This window comes from Talpa occidentalis, unplaced genomic scaffold (genome assembly GCF_014898055.3).
Source record: "Talpa occidentalis isolate TD23 unplaced genomic scaffold, MPIMG_talOcc4v2.1, whole genome shotgun sequence".
Lineage (NCBI taxonomy): Eukaryota > Metazoa > Chordata > Mammalia > Eulipotyphla > Talpidae > Talpa > Talpa occidentalis.
This window is the reverse complement of record NW_026555331.1, coordinates 126,889,190-126,908,301: the sequence shown is the minus strand read 5'-3', so window position 1 is coordinate 126,908,301 and position 19,112 is coordinate 126,889,190. Positions and strand designations below refer to the sequence as shown.

The following is a 19,112-nucleotide window of genomic DNA, read 5'->3' as shown; positions in this document are numbered from 1 at the left end:
GCCAAAGCTCTCCTGAAAAAAAAAGAAGGGAATGGAGGCATCACACTCCCAGACTTCAAACTATACTACAAAGCCATAATCATCAAAACTGCATGGTATTGGAACAAGAACAGACATACAGACCAATGGAATTGAATAGAAAATCCAGAAATAAACCCACAGATTTATGGTCAACTAATCTTTGACAAAGGAGCAAAGACTATGCATTGGAGCAAAGAAAGTTTGTTCAATAAATGGTGCTGGGAAAACTGGGTCGCTACATGCAAAAGAATGAAGCTTGACCACTACCTCACACCATACACAAAAATCAACTCAAAATGGATTAAAGAACTAGACATAAGACCTGAAACCATAAAATATATAGAAGGAAATATGGGCGAAACACTACGGGATTTGCACATCAAAGACATCTTTACAGACACATCACCCAAAGCAGTGATAGTGAAGGCAAAGATAAACAGCTGGGACTACATCAAATTAAAGAGCTTCTGCACAGCAAAAGAGACAATAACAAAAACAAAGAGAAACCCCACCAACTGGGAGAACATTTTTGCACCCAACACTAATGATAAAGGACTGATCACAAAAATCTGCAAAGAGCTGATGAGACTCAACAACAACAAAGAAAATAACCCAGTCAAAAAATGGGCAGAAGAGCTAAAAAGAAACTTCTCTGAAGAGGAAATGCAAATGGCCAACAGGCATATGAAAAAATGTTCAACATAACTTGTCATCAGGGAAATGCAAATCAAAACTACCATGAGATACCATCTTACACCAGTGAGAATGGCACATATTACAAAAACTAGCAACAACAAATGTTGGCGAGGTTGTGAAGAAAAAGGAACTCTCCTGCACTGTTGGTGGGAGTGCAAACTGGTCCAACCACTATGGAGAGCTGTGTGGAGATTTCTTGACCTTCTACACATAGAGCTTCCATATGATCCAGCAATTCCACTCCTAGGTATTTACCCAAAGGACACAGAAACATCCATTCCAAAGAGCACCTGCACACCTATGTTTATAGCAGCACTGTTTACAATAGCTAAGCTTTGGAAACAGCCCAAAATGCCCAAAAATAGATGACTGGATCAAGATGTGGTACATATATACCATGGAATATTACTCAGCATTCAAAAAAGATAAACACATGCAATTTGCAGCAACATGGATGGAGCTGGAAGGGATCATGCCCAGTGAAATAAGCCAAAAAGAAAAAGAAAAATACCGGATGGTCTCACTCATAGCAGGAATCTAGAGAACTTAAATAAGGGACCAGGAAAATGAATAACTATAAGAAAGTGAAAATCAAAATCAACAAAAAACTATGAACCAGAGACACTTTTTGGGGGATGGGGGGCAGGAGGAGAGAGATTGGGATCAGAATGGGGGTTGCAATTGTATGGAGAATATAAAAATAAAATTTATTATAAATAAATAAATAAATAAAATTTGAGTGTGAAAACCTTAATTATGGCAATACTTTTTAAGTAGTAACATTCTTTTTGGAGTTGAGATAATCAGCTATCCAGATTATCAAAGTATGCATATCGGCTATTACATATTTACAAAAATTTCTATATGAAGCAAATATTGTGTCTGTTTTAGTCACTGTTTTGAAGCATGGTAGGTGTTGCATAAGTAGTTGTTGAGACACTTTTTGGGGGATGGGGGGCGGGAGGGGAGAGATTGGGGTCAGAATGGGGGGGCTGCAATTGTATGGGTAATATAACAATAAAATTTATTATTTAAAAAAAAAAATGTGCAGAACCACCAAGGGGGGAAAAAAAAAATCATATTAGAGAATAGGTAAACTAGATACATGGAATAGGACTGAAAAAAAAAAAAAGAAATATAATATGTATTGTTTTAATATGTAATATGACTATTTTACTTATGTTGTAATTTATTTGTGCTATCTTATGAATCAATAGTTAATTTCTTTTTAGTGCTGACTAATATTCCATTGTATGGCCAAATGGCAGTCTGATCTTCCAGTCATCTGTTGATAGACATTTTAGTTGTTTCCAGTTTTTGTGCTTTTTATTTTAGCAATTATCATAGGTATGTAGTAATAGCTCACTTCTTCATGTACATTTTACATCTTTAATACTTTTTTTTTCCATTTTGGTAAGGAAAATACATTCTTCTTATTGAATTATGAGATTTCCTAGATTCTTCTGAACAAGTCCTTTATGAGATATATGATTTAAAATATTCCTCCCACTAAGTGACTTCTTTTCATTCTTTTTATAGTATCTTTCAAACAGCAGGATTTTTAACTGTTGAAATTCATGTTATCAGCTTCTTTTCTGGGTTGTACTTAGCATCATATCTAAAAAATATTTGCCCATGGGCCTCCCCGGTGGCGCAGTGGTTGAGCGCTGGGTTGCGAAGCTGCCTGCGGCCTCTGCCGCACCGGTTCAATCCCCGGCTGCTCCCCGGCCACTGGAGGAGGGTCCCACATGGCGTGCAGACCTCTCCTGCCGCCCACTGCTCCCCTCAGCAGTGTACTTCGGTCCTTCTGCCTGTTCTGCTCCCTGCTCTGGCTCTGGTGAATTCTCTCACCCTCCTGCGCTTCTGACTGTACCTAGTGTTGCATAAATAAATAAAAATAAATCTTTAAAAAAAAAAATATTTGCCCAACCCAAGGTTGTAAAGATTTTCTTTTAGAGGTTTTATATATAGACCTGTGCTTCATTTTAATTTTATAACTGCATGAGGCATGGATTGAATTTCCTTGTTTAACATATGGATGTCCAATTGTTATGGCATCGTTTATTTGAAAAGCTTACCTTTTTTCATTGAATTTTCTTGCAACTTTGTGGGAAAACTAGTCTACATGTGGCAGTCTATTTCTAAATGTTCTTTCCTATCCCATTAACCTGTTTATTTTTAAAGCCAACATTACATGTCTTCATTATTGTGTCTGTACCCTAAATCTTAAAATCTCCAACTTTGCGCTTCATTTTCACAACTGTTTATATCTTCTGGTTTCTTTATATTTCCATATGAACTTCAGAAATCAGTTTGTCAATGTCTGCAAAAAAATCTTGTTTAGATCTTGATTGGAATTACCTTGAATCTTCAGGTCAGTTTGGGGGAAATTGACAACTTAACAATTTTGAGTGTTCTGACCTATGGATACAGATATATTTTTTTAACTGACACAACATTGGTTTACAGCACTGTACATGGTTTAGAGGTATAAGCTCACACTCTTCAGGTATATCTTACCACACTCCCCCCACCATCAAGGCACATATAATCCTCCTTCATTGTGCCTTCTCTACACTGCTTTCCCCTCTTTCTTTCTAGTAGTTTCAATTCTATAGTCACTTTTCAAGGGTTTTTTATTGGTTTGGTTTCATCTGACCCTTTGTTTTGTTTCTCTATATTCCACATAAAAGTGACATCATTCAAGAAAATTTTACTTTTTCAAGTCCCTTAGAAATAATACCTATCATATTTATTTGCTTTTGTAGTTTATTAAATTTTCAAAGCACTTTGAGGCCATGATTTCCTTTTACTCATACAAATACTTTGTGAACTAGAAATGGAAAGTCATTATCATTGGGTATCTGAAGAAATCGAGGAACACAGCAGATCACATATCACCGAAAAATCACAGTGGAAGCTAGTAAAAACTTAGTCCATTCTCTTCTGGGATGTTTCTTAACTAGAGTCTTCTATGTACAAAATGGAAAAGTTTTCTTTTTCTATTCACATGAAAAAGACACTCATTAAAGGATGTTAGGTGACCCCCAATCTCCAGAAGAACCAGGAGGCAGTCTTTGAGCTTAGCTAGCCCACATAATATCTAAGTCAGACCCATTGCTTAGTTTTCAGGGTGTTAGTTATCTCTGTCATTGTGAGGTAAAAGACCCATATGCTTCTGCTTCATTGTTTTGTTCTTTTCTAAATAGTTCACTCGAGAGAATATGATTAACAGTCTAGGTCACTTATCTGAGCCTGCATTCATAATGGGGAAACCTCCTAAACATAAAAGTGATATCCAAAGGAACTGAGTGACCTTACCATGACCAGGTACATCTCACAAAGCATTCTCAAAATCCATGTGGGTCACAGAATTACAGTAGTTTGGAGACTGAAAGAGATCTTTTAAATTGCCAATGTTTTCTAAATTTTAGGCCATGACTCATTAGAGAGTCATAAAATCAATAATATAAACTATAGTGTGCACCACAGTTTTAAAGGATAAAATAGAATTGAAAACACTACCATGCATTGCACTTAGTGAAAGTAAGTACTGTTTAGTGAAACTTTTGTCTTAATTATATGTGTCTATACTTACATAGGTGTGTTATAACCCTCAAAGTAAAACATGTATTTTTACCATGAATCATAGTTGCAAACAATTGAAAAAACATTAATCATATCTAGCCTCTTTATTTTACATCTGAAGGAGCAAAAAAATAAGCTCAGAAAAATCAAATACTTGCTCTGGTGGTTAATGTAAAGTTGGAATCAGGATATACACAATGTTTCAAGCTTGTGCTCTATTGTAAGAACATCACCTATCACCTGAAAGAATACTTAGTATTTTCTATGTAGATATCTTCCTACATTAGCCCTGTTACAATAAGTAAATGTATTTCATATTACAAAACTATTATTAATTTTATAGTTGCTTTTGGAGTTAGGCAGTAGTTAATGATTGTCACTTGCTATAGCTAATACAAGTCTTACTACCATCCTGCACATTAACTCTGGAAAGATAGCTAATCTTGATTATTTTAAAGATTTTTATGTTGGTAGATTTAAGAGTTGCGGGGAAGACATTGGAATGTAGCTATAAACAAATTTTTAAAAATAATTCTATTTTCAATATAGTAATTTAAAGTTGAACAATGCCGTAATGAATGAAAACATATCACCGAAAATATTCATTTTCTTGTTAGTTCTCTACTATGTTTATATCAAAATATTTAATATATATTCCAAAGAAAGTTTCTATGATTTGAGATAAAATAGGAAAAGGAAAAACTTTTCAATGTTTTTCTGTAGTATGTCTAATAAATGATACAACTACATTAAAAAATTTTGAGTTCTAAAAAGGTACTTAAATTATAGGGATATTTTTATATTCATGGGTAGGAATTATACTGATGATCTATAAATATTTTCAAAATAATATACATTTTACTTTTCTAGTCCTTAACTGAATTTCTAAAAATTCTATTTCTAAATAGCCATGAGCTTTGGCCTGTTGGGATATACCTCTACTTTCAATAAGGAGGTTCATTCAATCCTTTTGCAATATTGATGTGCATCATTGTATGTTTTATAAACATAAATTTAATATTAATACTTCCATTAAACAACAATAAAGCCTAATTGTTTCAGATTTTGATGACAAAGAAGGTCAAAAAGGAACAGATAATACCAAATATCAGTGAAAAATAAAAATAATTAATGCTTTAGATAATTCAGAGAACCTATACTACTACTGCACAATCTTCTTTCTCCTACAAAAATACTAAATAAAGGTAATGATGAAGTATGCCCAGAAACTTTCTATTCCTTAATTCACTGGCACAAATCAGTTTTGATAGGATTTTAAAAGCTTTTTATCACCAATTAATATTTCTGGAATTCTCACTGAGTATAGAATGCACTATATTTGTATATGTTGACTCTTCACATTGTGGGAATTTGTTTTCCTTATAAGCACTATAAAAGCAAACAAAGAAGACAAGGCTTTATTCTTACCCAAGGCATTTTTCCTATGTTGAGTGGTGTTTTGTTTTTTTTGTTTTTTTGACATAGGGAGCTTACTATTAACATACCAAATGTGCTTGGAGAAGGGTTCAAAAGTTGGCTAGGGACAGCAAAAAATAAGGGTAAGAAAGTTATCAGGCATTTAGAGCAGTAGTTAGAAATGCCTCATCCTCCCAGACTGTCCTGCTCAAACCAGTGAAATCAGTGAATAGTTCTATTTCAATGTCACTTTTTCCAACAGTCATTGAAAAAATTAGAGAATTACAAAATAGTCATATTTACAGTTAACAAAATGTTGTTATCACATGGGCTAAAGATGCTGATGTTTTCCTAGGCATAGACTATATTCTTTGACTATAGCAGCAAATCTACTTCCTTCAGTGAATCCCTCTTACCAGCAATTAGAACAGTTATTTTTCTTAAATGGAAAATCCCATTACCATTCTTCCACTACCTTAACAGAAAGTTTTTTCCCGTAACTAATCACAGTAGAGGAATGTTATAAACTTCCTTTTTATATTGTGGTCTATTGCCAGGAGTCATAGTCCTCTTAAGCAAACTAAGTATAGGTTTTTCCTCAGTAGATTTTTACCCTTGCCCTGTTTGAATTCATGCAAATTTAGAATAAAAGCCAGCTGTCCAATTTCTATGTCTTGAATTACTTGTTAAGAAAGTATTAACTAGGGCATTCCTGGTGGCGCAGCGGTTGAGCGCTGCCTTGCGAAGCTGCACAGCCTCTGCAGGGCCGGTTCGATCCCCGGCTGCTCCCCAGCCACCGGAGGAGGGTCCCACATGGCACGCAGACCTCTCCTGCCGCCCGCTGCTCCCCTCAGCAGTGTACTTCGGTCCTTCTGCCTGCTCTGCTCCCCGCTCTGGCTCTGGTGAATTCTCTCACCCTCCCGCGCTTCTGACTGTACCCAGTGCATGTATAAACAAAACAAACAAATAAAATAAATAAATAAAACATGCCTCTATAAAAAAAAAAGACAATTTGAGAAGATACATCAAAAACCTTAGCAAGTTTAACTGTTTGGTTTAGAACCCTGATTTTGACAAATCTGGCCCACTCACATATGTAATTAAAGAAATGGATGAGCACGTGTATAAGCCCGTTTATCACAGAATTTGTAATAAAGAAAACTGGAAACAAAAATACACAATAGCTTGATATTGCTTACTGAAATAACAGATTATTAAACACCCACCAATAGATATGAATATGAAATAAATTTGAAATAAATATGCATAAGAAAGAAACGTTAACAGTCGTTATCTCTCAGTTGTGTTTCCAGGTGACTTTTACTTCCTATTCCTTTCTGTATTTTCCAAATTCCCTTCAGTGCACGTCTTTACTTTTGAAAAGGACTTAAAAATTCATTTTTCAGTAGTAATAAGGGGGAAAGTTCTTTTTTTAACTACAGTTCATGACAAAATTTCAAGGCCCCCTCTCTTTCCAAATAAAATTCCCCCAAATAAGACCACCACATCCTCAGTTTATTAGGCACCCCAGTGTAATTTCGCTTTATAATTATAATTAGTTCTTCTCAAGTTTATGTGTGTTTGATCTGCCTCTTTATAGTGCCAATAGGGACACATCCTCCAACTTAAAATTCCATCAATCTTACTTCCTTGCTCCCCCCCTCTATCTCCTCCTGGAAAGTGAACTACTGTGTTCTTCAGGGTCTTCATAATTCAGAAGATGGCAAATAAAAGTTACACAGTGCCAGCCTTTAACATTTGCATGAAATCATTCACTAAAAAGTTCTCATTGCTACAATTTTCAAACCATGTCACATACTACCAATAACTGCCTAGCCAAGGACGGGGGCTGGGAGCTGAGGTGCAATACCCACAACTTAAATCAATGTAAAATTCTCATCCCATTCACTCTCCGACACTCCAGCAGCCTAAGCACCACTTCAGGAACTGATGAGAATTTGTCTCTCTGGAAAGCAGAGCTCCAGAAAGGGGGACACCCGGGTCACCACAAAATTTCCTCAGGGCATCTGTTGTAGCTTGCGTTTCTCCTTCCTGCTCTTCCCTTATCTACTATTGCTTCTCTTGGACACTCCTTTCTCCGTTTCTGTGACTTTTGCCCAGCACTGGCACTAGGGGCATTAACAATTGCTGGCCCGGGAACCACAGCAGCCTTTGGTTGCCATACCTCTCCTAGCGCCAGGGAGAACATTGTGGGGTCCCTCGAAGTGTAAAATTCCTGTGCTGCCAAGTCATCCCCCAAACGCTTCTCAGGACTATGCAGCTAAAGGGATCCTACAAGTGACTGACAAGACGCAGTCGGGGATCAGGTAGTGTCCCTGGGCCCCTCACGACGCCACACCACAAACCGCAGAGGCTAGCGCGGCTGGAGAGCCAGAGGAAAGCCAGCGGGGCTGCAGGAGGATGCCCGAACTCAGCAAACTCAGACGCGCATGCGCGGGGCTAACAGCCTCTCGGGCTCGCATCAATGCGCCTGCGCACAGAATCCCAGGCCGGGGGGGGGGGGGGGCGGGGAGAAAGAGCTGCTCTCCGGTCCTGCGCTCCCACTGCTTCTGCTCCCCTCGGCCTGCTAGCCCCGCCTTCCCAAACAACTGGGCGAGCGGCCGGCGCTCTCCTTCCATTGGCCCTTGGCCCTTTCCGTTTCCGCCCAGCCCTCCGCAGTCCGCCAATCAGCTTGTGCATCGGGGTGAGGGCCCGCCCCCCCAGGCCATCGCTGCGGGTCCTTCGCCTCCTCCTGCTGCTGCCTCCGCTGCTGCCTCCTCCTTCCCCACCTCCTCCGTCAGGCGGGCGTCTGCGGGGACCCGAGGGGCGGCGGCGGCAGCGGCGGCGGCGGCAGCGGCGGCGGCAGCGCTATGGAGCTGGGGGCCGGCGACCGAAGCGCCGCTCGCGGGCAGGGGGCCGGGCCCCCGAGCACTCCGCCGCCCCGCGAGCAGGCGCGGAAGCTGGAGCAGGAGAAGCTCTCCGGGGTGGTGAAGAGCGTCCACCGGCGGCTCCGCAAGAAGTACCGGGAAGGTAAACAGCGCCGGGGCGGGGGGTCGAACGGGGGGGGGCGGGAAGCCGCATCCCCCCACCCCTGTCACCTCTCCCCGCCCCCCAGGGGCCACCATTACCACCTGAGGGAGCCGCACGTCAGCCCCCGCCCGGGCCCGTCCGCCCCCCGGTCGGGCTGCCCCGGCGTCGCGCTCGCTCCTCCGCCCCTTTTCTTCGCGGGCCCCGCGGGGCTCCGGGCCTGAGGGGGCGCCGGTCCTCAGCCCGCGGGTCTGCCGCGCCCCCCACACGGCGGGCCCCGCGGGGGAGGGGGTCGCGCGCGGCGTGAGGACGGAGCCCGCGGGCAGGTACGGTCGTCCCGGGAGGCCGCGGCGCCCGGCCGCCCCCCACCCCCCCACCACCCCCGCGCCGTTGCTGCCCGCGGGTCGGCGCTTCCGAGGGCCGGTTCCGACGGGGCGAGCCCGGGCCTGGCCGCCGGGCTGCGGAGTCAGCAGCAGGCCTTTCGGCGGGCCGGACCGCACCTGGGGCCGCGGACCCCGGATCCCAGCCGTGTCCGCCGCCTCTTTTTCTTAAAATGCTTGATTGTTACGATTTTGCTTAGGCGGGGAGGACGCGTTCTGGGGGCAGTTCTTAAAATCCTGCTTAGGTTTGAATCGTCTATGCAACCTGCAAGCCGCCTTCGGACAGAGATGCGGGTCGGCGAAGCTGGCCGGTGCTGGGGAGCCTCCTGGAGAGGATCCTCCGGCGAGGAAGGCGGCGTCGGCGTTTTGGCTTGTGCCGGAGGAGGGTTTGTAGTTGTGGGCCTGTAAGGCCTGTGGTTATCTTTGGTGTTTTTAAAATAGAGGCTTCCTTTTTTTTTTTTTTTTTTTTTTTACAAAGCTGTTTTGTAAGATTTTGACAGTGAAAATTCCCAGTTATTTCATATCCCCCTGGTAAATTTCGTGTGAGTGTCCAAATAAAGGGGAACTCTCTCCTTGCTCTTGCTTTCACTTAATCGCAAACTGAAAAGTCAGCAGTTTCTTAGTCTTATACTTGGTTAATAATTTAGAACTGGATGCAAAATTGTGACAGCAGAGGAGCAGACATGTAACATCATGTTGCTTTGGATGTAGACACACTTTTCAGTTACTCTGAGAGATTGAAACTAAGTGTCTTTTGTTCCTTTGAATGTAGTTGATGTATTTCATTTCTCAAACTTTTAAGTTCAAAGTTTTCCTTGTTGGCACCTCCAGGCTAGCGTTTTAAATAACTGCTTATATGACCATTCTCAAATGTGGCTTATAGTTACTGTTTATAATGGGTAGCAATAGATAGAGACTTATCAGGCATAGGTAAGGTGTTGAAATTTGTTTTTTAAAAGAATGCTTTAAACCTCAACCCAATTTATTCAATAAAATGAGTAGTTACCATAGCAACCATTGCATCATTTTTGGTATTCAGAGAATGCACTTACATAATGGTAGTCATTGTAAATTTCTATGTTGTTTGGAGAAATGAAGAAATAAATGAACAACTTCAATTTATCATGCTATTTGGTATAAAATTAAGCAATTTAAAGAAAAAAGATTAGCTTATTCATTGTTTAAATAGATTCTACTCAACACACTACTAATGTGTCATCATATCTTCAAGTGCTGTTTATTCTTGTTTAGTTCTCATATGTTGAAACATGTCTTTTAAGCCTGGGTATTAACCAGGGGACACTTGTCTATAATGAGAATTGGTAGATGGAAGTTACCAGAGCTAGAATAGATACTTCTAGTTCCTGAGTAAAAATTCTAGTGTACCACTGGGCGGGTAACATCCTTGCAGACTGTACATATTTGAATGAGACTGTTCTTTAGGTGTTTTAATGTCTAGTTCCACCAATGATCTAACCTTCTCTAGCTGTATTCCAGTGACATAAAAAGGCCTATCAATGAACTTGAAAAGTAAAGGAATCTGATGACTATCCTTTCTACTTTTATTTCTGACTTGTGAGTCAAATCTTGATTTGACAAAAATCTGTAAAAAGAACCATCTGTGAAAAAGTCTGATTGTATATACAATAATCCCAAAGAAATAATTTTTAGTATTTTCCTATGAGGTCATAGTATTGTTCTAACTAATGGCCCCCAGTCTGCAAGCATATTTTACAAGTTTATTTGCAAGTTTGCTCTGGTCATAAAATATTGCAAATGGTGCTTAAGTGCTAGGTCAGCCTGCAAAGGCCTATTTAATCAGTAACAGACCTGACCTGTAAACCAATAACTATGGAAACTATATATAGTTTTAATAATTGTCCCATCAGAAAATACAGTAAAAATTCCAGCTTAGACTCTTGGAATTTTAGACTAGAAGGAACTTCAAACGTTTTTGTCAGTTATTCCCAGACATGAATGATTGCTAGGGTAACCACGGATGACTTTTAGAAAATTCCTGCATCCCACCTCAGGTGTACAGTTTCAGAATACCTATCATTGGGGCTTGGAAATTTCTAAGCTAGCTCCTGGAGTGGTGATCTAAACTAGTGCCTGCCTTTTTCATAAGTGAACTAAATCCCAAAACTATTACAATAACTTGCTTGAAGTTAAATAGTTCATGTTAGAACTATACATATTTTATGGGAATGAGTTTTTCTTTCCAATTCTAAATCCAATGGTGACCCCAGATTTTGGTGGAATCAGAGGGGAAATGGGAAGGCAGGAAGTAATCCTAGAATTTTACTAGGTGAAAGGATATAAATTGATGGTAATGCAGTAATCTCTGCTGGGTATGAATGGAGTTGAGGCCATGTGAGGTATGTGGGGTTTTGGAAGAGATTGTAGGAAAGGAAATAAGTTGGGGTAGAATGAAGAAGGAGATAGAATAATCATGCAATAGTAAGGATTGGAGTAAGAACTAGATAATGAGTGTTGGGCTAGATAATACGATTTTCCCTTCCCTTATCCTGGTAGCAGAATTGAAAATGAAGCAGGAATAAGAATGAAAATAGGAGTTTTTGGCTGTGGTAGGAGAAGATTTCTCTTCATCCTTCAACCATCCATTTGTCCAACTGGTGCTTATTTTTTGGTGATGAGTAGGTTTGGAGTGGGGATGTAGGGTTGGGCAGCAGATTGGATGGTAAAAACTAACAGGTAGGTTTAATATACTTTTTTCTTCTATAACTTTTCTCTCCTCATCCCATTCCATTTTACTGCCTGTCCTGTGTCTCCACTTAGAGATCCTTAGCCAATTTGTGTAAGGGTAAAGTGAGAATTATAGATAAAGGTCTGTGTTCCAGGCAGTGCTGGTATCTGAAATAGTTACCAAGAGGAAATGATAGGAAAATGTCTAGCAGTGGTGATAAGGGATGTTTCTGATGTCAGCCATTTATAGGTAAGAGACAGTCTTTCAGATTAAGTTCATATAAATTGAAATATGCTTGTAGATATAGATAAGTGCTCTCTGTATTTGCTGTGCAGAATTCTAAAAATAAGGCCTTCATATAAACTAAAAATATTTAAAATATTTTAAAGAGTTATAGATAGCTTTTTAATAATAATAAAAAAAAAAAAAAACAGCCAGTTTTGCTTTCCAGCAGGGACTTCACTGGAGTAGAGCACTATGTATATTCAGTTAGTTGTTTAGTTGCCCTTGTATGATTTTTTTTCCATAATGCTAGTCACATAATGTTTGATTGTTATTATGCCTGACATCTTTTTTTTTGCAAAACTTAAAAAAGTATTTATGCAAAAATACCACGAAAATGTAAAGGCTGTAGCTGTTAGGAGTAAAAGTATGATATCCATTCCATGTAGTTTTGTTTATTTTTAACTATTCTGTGACTGTCTTTATAATAAATTTCATAAATTTATTCAGACTTACTTACCTTTATACCCAAATAGATTAAAACAGTTTATAAATCAGTGAGAGAAGAATAAGAATACATATTAGTCTGATGATATTCTCAAGGTCATGGGGTTATAGTTAATCATTGTTAATATGAAAAAATGTTAAAAATGATAATATTTTAGAAGTGGTTAAATAAAACAAGACATTGCTGACATTCACGCAAAAAAGGAAAATAAAGAATAGATTGGTTCTATAGACTTAAATCCAAAAAACAATGTTTAACAGTTGTTAAGCAGCATTTTAAGAGTCACCAACTTAATAGGATCGTTTAGATGTTTAATTCTTGTTCATTATTCAAATTTTTTATTGTCTGAGACAAAGGGTAAACTAGACTAGCACTTTAGGATAAGATGAAAATACATTTGTAATTGAATATTCTTTAGCAAACACCTATAACAAAATTGGAGGAAGGGAAAAACCTAAAACCAAAAGGCCTAAAGTTTAATGTTAGTATTTTCTCTGAAGTAAATTTTGACATTGCTTTCAAAATTGGGATAACAGACTTTGTTTTCAAAGTTGAGAATAAAGAAAAAAATTTCTTTTTCACTGGTTTACAGCATTACTTGAAAATACTGACCAACTCCATGACCCCAAGAAACTTTGAACAGGTTCTCTCTGTTTTACTTTTTTTTTTCCAAATGAGATTTTGCTGTTTTCTTTATATGTTCTTCCAATCATGTCTATTCTGATACAGAACCAGAAAATGCTACTTTTTATTATAGAATCTTTGCTTAGTCAGCAAATAAGTTGAAGACTGTCCACAAAAGGTTAACTTTGCCCTAGGAATTTTAACTGCCACTTGAGGGAGGGGGTGGGGGGAATGCAGAATTTAATGATCAGTAATGCTAAAAGATAAAGGGAACACTGATAGAAAGTTCCATTAGGAGTGCATAGTATGTTAGCTATTTGATGTTGTTATTCCTAATCATCTGTGTGATTTTATTAGTTTTTTTAAAGAGGTTTTTGCATTTTGAAAGATAAAAGTGAAAATGAAAGGTGCTAGTGTAGGCAGGTCCTTTGATTTTTGTGGGGGAAAAATAACAGATATGATGTTATTCACTATTCCAAGGTAGCGTGTGTGTGTAACAGGCATCTCTCTTATTTAGAAGCTTCATAGATTAAGCTAAAGTACTCTAGGAAAGAGTAGGAAGGAATCCAGAAAACAGAGGATCATACATCTGGTTGGGAGTTAATAATAGAACAAATAGTAGTCATGAAAAAGAGAAGATAAATCAGAGACTTTTTGAAGGTCAAAATGAGCAGTTTTAGTGAAAGTAAAGGGATAATGTCAAAGATAATGTCAAAATTTCTTGCCTGGGAAAATATCAATAGCCATTCCTATTTAACTAGGAAATGTGTATGTTGGAATAGGAGCAAGGAGGACAGTCAGTAAGTAGGGTGGCTTATCGCAGGATGTAAGTAATAATTTTATTTGGAATTTTTTCCATAATCTTAGCCACATTTTGAAAGGGTAGGGTTGGAATACCTCTCTGGACATTGAAGCTTTGAGAGCAAATGAACTGCCGCACAAGTGATAACATAAAACTAAGGACAGAACATTGGAAGATATCAGTAGTATCCAATTTTATGTAAACAAGCACACTTCTTTATACCTCATGCTTCCATAGCACAAATAAGCTTACATTCATTGTATTTATCACTTACCAGTTCACTTGTCTGTCTTTCTCATCTAACTTATATAGTTCCTTGAGTAGGACTTTGCATTTTATTTTTGTATCCCTAATATCTAGCACTGTGCCTTTTAGATTTAAAGCACACACACAAAAATATAGAAGCTGAGTCTAATAATTTTATATCCTATTTAAAAATGTAACTTTTCATACAAATTTTTATAGTGAATTAATGGCTGTATCAACTTAAATTTGTAATTAGGTTAATTTTTTAAAATGGACCCTTTCGGGCCTCCCCTAGTGGCGCAGCGGTTGAGCGCTGGGCTGCGAGGCTGCCCGCAGCCTCTGCAGCACCAGTTCGATCCCTGGCCACCGGCGAGGGTCCCACAAAAAAAAAAAGAAAAAGAAAAAAAGGACCCTTTCAAAAATGTTTCGCATTATATATATCATTATTATAAATTAATATTACTATATTACAAAATACAGATCTGGTAGTGACTTGTCCTTAACATTCAATAAATGTTTGTTGAATCAACTTGTTTTATTATATGTACAGAGAATTTTTTTCTCCTTAACTGCTGCTCCCCTTTTCCTATTCTTAAGGACATTGGATTATAGGTGATCATTGTTAATATAATAAAATGATAATATTGATAATGGTAAAATGCTAAAAAAATGATAATTTAGGAGTAAATAAAACATGATTAATAATCTTTTCTTATTTCTTATAGGAATCTTATTTGAATATATCTTAAAGTAAGGCATTTTAGAATATTAGCTGTTTTTTGCTTCATAAGAGAAATGATTTGTCACAGCATGTTTGGTGTAAGATGCATATTTTGTATAAGATTGAGGTTTTCAGCTGGTTGCTTTGTTTGAGTCTTAAGAGCTTCTATTACAACAAAAAACCTGGGATATTTTGTTCCATTTTAGGTGTGTCACTCTGTTAGGCAACCCAAAATGCGGAAGGAGCTGTTCTGTGTGTTGTTTACCTGTTTGTAAGACAATTTGGTTGTGAGCATTTTATGTTTACATCGTGGAATAGCTGCTGAATTTGTTTCCATTTGGTCATGAGTTTCTCTGCCTACCTTTTATCAGAGGAAGTGACCTTTAAAAATTCTTTGAACTCAAGTTTGGCAATTTGGTCATCTACCTATGATGGCAGCCAATATTTGGCAATTATACCTAAGTAAAAATTTAATTATTACCTCCAAGTTTCCAAAAGCTGAAGACTTGTTTGTGATAGTCAGAGTTAATCTTTTTTAAATTTTAGTCTATTTGATGACCCCTAAATTTAATGAAATGCTATTTTTATTTTGTAACCTTTACTGTGCTTGTTGCACATCATTTTTCAAATGAAATTTTTTGTTGCACAGTTTATATATAGTAAACAACACCCATTTAAACTGTATAATTTAGGTAGTTTGAACAGATATCTGCTACACGTATGAAACCATTACCACAATTAATATATAGAACATTTCTGTTGTTCCCTAAAGTTTCTCATCCTTTTTTGCACTCAGTCTGCTCTCTCTAGTCCTATGCCACTGATTTCTTATCACTGCAGATGTCTTCATTTTTTAGAAATTTATATACTTGGAATCATATGCTATCTTCTCTTTGTAATATCATGCCATTAAGAACTACAGTAGTGCAGTGTTGATCTTTGATATTGTGACTCACAGGCTAAACCACCAAAAATAATGACATGCTTTTCTTATCTTACATTGACCTCAGATTTACAACTATTGCACATCTTTTATCTCCATTCTTTATATTACATATTTTTAAATGATAATTAGGATAGCGTTATTGATAAAAATACTCTTTTTAAAAAATTTTTTTAAAGATTTATTTATGCATAGAAGAACTGGGCGGGGAGGATTCACCAGAGACAGTGGGGAGCAGAACAGGTGGATCTACTGAAATGCACTGCTGAGGGGAGCAGCGGGTAAGACAGGAGAGGTCTGCTGCACTATACGTTGGTTAGCCCCCTGCCCCCTGCCCCCTGACGAGGGATAGAATTTAGACCACCGCCATGGTGGTGCTGAGACTTAACCCTTATGCCACCAGGCAGGCCTGAAAGTTATAATTTCTAATAACTGTAAACATCAAATGATCCTGGCATATAAAAACACATTAACCTTAGCACCCACCTTTCCATTTTTCCACATGGATGTAATTCTTTATCTATATAATGCTGTTACCAACCGTTTCTCCTTACGCTTATAGGTTTTCCTATAAGATCTATTTGCTGTTATCAAAAAATTTAATGGATGTGACTGTACTTCCAAATGCAAGTATTTCTTTTAACAAGAATATGAAATGAAATTAATTTTTAAAATCAGTTTAAATGACACACTACGGGGGGGAAGGGAGAGGAACGACTAGGGTCAAAATAAGGGGTGGTGCAATTGTATGGGGAATATAACAAAAATGATAATGCATACATTGTGCAAAAATGAAAAATGATGTAAGAATTAATAAAATAAAATATTAATTAAAAAATTTTTCTTTTAACCTTTTTTTCTATACTTTTGTAACTCACCTAGAGACCAATATTTTGAAGTATTAAAATTTTATTTCTTCTTGATCAGTGTCTGTTGGCAGCTATCAACTGTAGTTTGAATTTTTTCCTAGTGGTCAGTTTTGCTTTTAATTTTCATGTTTTCTGGATTTTTTTGAACATGGTAGAAATTTAAATATTTTCTTCATTAAGAGCACCCTAATTAATGTCCATAGGTTATACAAGTTATAAGTTAAAAGTAATCTTTGCCTTTCAGTTTATACTTTCTAATTGAAAAATTATACCTGATTGTAATAGATAATAATGTAAAAACAGTTCACAAAGTACTGTAAGGACAGAAAATGCATGGGGAATTGTAAGATGATAAAGTGGAAAGCAGATCTTGAAGAATTTGTGAAATCAGTTTTTTTAAAAAAGGAAAGAAATTTGCTTTACTAGATTGCAGGAGAGAGATTAATTCATAAAGGCAAAATAGTTAAAGGATTCTGTTGGTTTACTGGAGTTTGGATTTATAATACACCTAGCTATTTTGGAGGTTATTAAATGAGAGCAAAAGTGAGTAACTCCCTAACATTTCATGGTAGTTGGTTTTTTTACAAAGACAGTTGTAATCAGACTAATAAACTAATCACAAAATTATTTAAAATGTAACTCTGCATTAATTAATGTGCTATTTATTTTTTCCTCATTGTTTTTGTCTTTTTTTTTTTTTACAAGAAGTAGTTTTGTATTTATTCTTTAGCTGTGACGTATAATGATTGTGAAAGTGTATCTAGGTAATAATTATGGTATTATCTTGATAATAGGGCCAAGCTTCAAAATAATTTGGTTCATTGATTTCTATTGAACTTGGTTCAACAACTTTCAGTTATCTTTACTTATGTTTTGAACTATTAGTTTTTTTAAAATTAGTATTTAAAAACATTCAAATATAGAGAATATAATAAGTGGAAGTCATGTTAATGTAAACTTTGTCCTATAATTTTGTGAGACAATCAGATGACTATATTTTAAACTAGTCAGTGCTTAGCTGCCTGCGGCCTCTGCAGCGCCAGTTCAATCCCGGGCTCCCAGCCACTGGAGTAGGGTCCCACATGGCGCGCAGACCTCTCCTGCTGCCTGCTGCTCCCCTCAGCAGTGTGTTTCGGTCCTTCTGCCTGCTCTGCTCCCCACTCTGGCTCTGGTGAATTCTCTCATCCTCCCGCGCTTCTGACTGTACCCAGTGCTTGTATAAATAAATAAATAAATAAATAAATAATAAATAAATAAATAAATCTTTTTAAAAATTGTATTTGAACAAATGACTAATTTATTTAAATTTACTATTGATATTTCAGTTTGACCATTAGTGTTTATTAGCTATTAATTTCAAGTTATGCTGCAGGATTTATCTATTTTTAATTGTGCTTTCTAAAAATATTTCTTGAATTCTCTGTATTTGGGCAAAGTGAAATATATGTATTCTTAGTGATTTTCCTCTTTTCTCTAAGATACATTCATATTTTTATAAGATTCCTATAAGAAATAAGTGGCAAAATAGATTAATAATTAATTATAAATGTCAATATATTAAAGTCACTATAAGACTATTTCATTGAGAGCTCTGATTGATTGAACATGGATACTTAAACATTTCTTATACTATAGTCACTAAGATCTTTGATGCAGACCCCAGGAAGTATCTGATTTGCCTTTTAATTTAAAAAAAAATTGTCCTTTCAAATAAAACTGTCTTTAAATACTGGTTCACCTACTAACTAAATGATTTAAAAAAAAAAAAAAAGCCTTAGCGTTTCAGCACATTTTGTGTGCAGATTGACCACATTTATAGAGGGAATTTGAATGTATTTAATGGGCACTGACCAACTTTAACCTCAAGTGGGCTTGACTTGATAAGTAATTACTTGATAAGTAATTTCATTTGAAAGATGTTGTTAAAACTGAGATTTTCTTTGAGAATTTAGAAAATTTTTGTTTGCCTGCTTGTTTTTAGTGGACTGTTTAATAAACTGAGAGCCCTGTCACTGCACAAATATTAGTGATTAATGGAAATATTGGAGTGTAAGAATAACTCCCACTTCCCCAAATGTAAACTCACTCTCATCCCTTTTTTTGTTCAGGTCAAGACTGAGATGTATTACTTTTAAGTGAACAATGTATGTGTACCCTTACTTCTTTTTCTTGTTTGGTCAAACTGGAAATCCAGTAGTTTGTTTTTCACTCAGTATTTGTTGAACTGTATGTTTAAAATAACAGTACAGTTTTCAAATTTTGAAAAGAGTTTTTTGGTTTGTTTTTTTTTTAAAGCAGCTTTTAAATGCTTGAATCAGGGCCTCCCCGGTGGCGCAGCGGTT

The 19,112-nt window shown here is 37.3% G+C and overlaps 2 protein-coding genes across 2 annotated transcripts in view; one reads left to right on the top strand and one right to left on the bottom strand.

Moving 5' to 3' along the window:
• FOXP2 (forkhead box P2) overlaps positions 1–8,140 on the bottom strand; it is a 1,127,785-nt gene extending 1,119,645 nt beyond the window's left edge. Inside the window, exon 1 of the mRNA XM_054692568.1 lies at positions 7,907–8,140. The gene's annotated coding sequence lies outside the window, so the exon portion shown is untranslated. The remainder of the gene's footprint in view (positions 1–7,906) is intronic.
• Positions 8,141–8,449: 309 nt separating this feature from the next.
• Positions 8,450–19,112, top strand: part of BMT2 (base methyltransferase of 25S rRNA 2 homolog) — a 37,984-nt gene continuing 27,321 nt past the window's right edge. Inside the window, exon 1 of the mRNA XM_037511849.2 lies at positions 8,450–8,751. Coding sequence (XP_037367746.1) covers positions 8,592–8,751 — 160 coding nt within the window. The 5' untranslated portion in view covers positions 8,450–8,591. The remainder of the gene's footprint in view (positions 8,752–19,112) is intronic.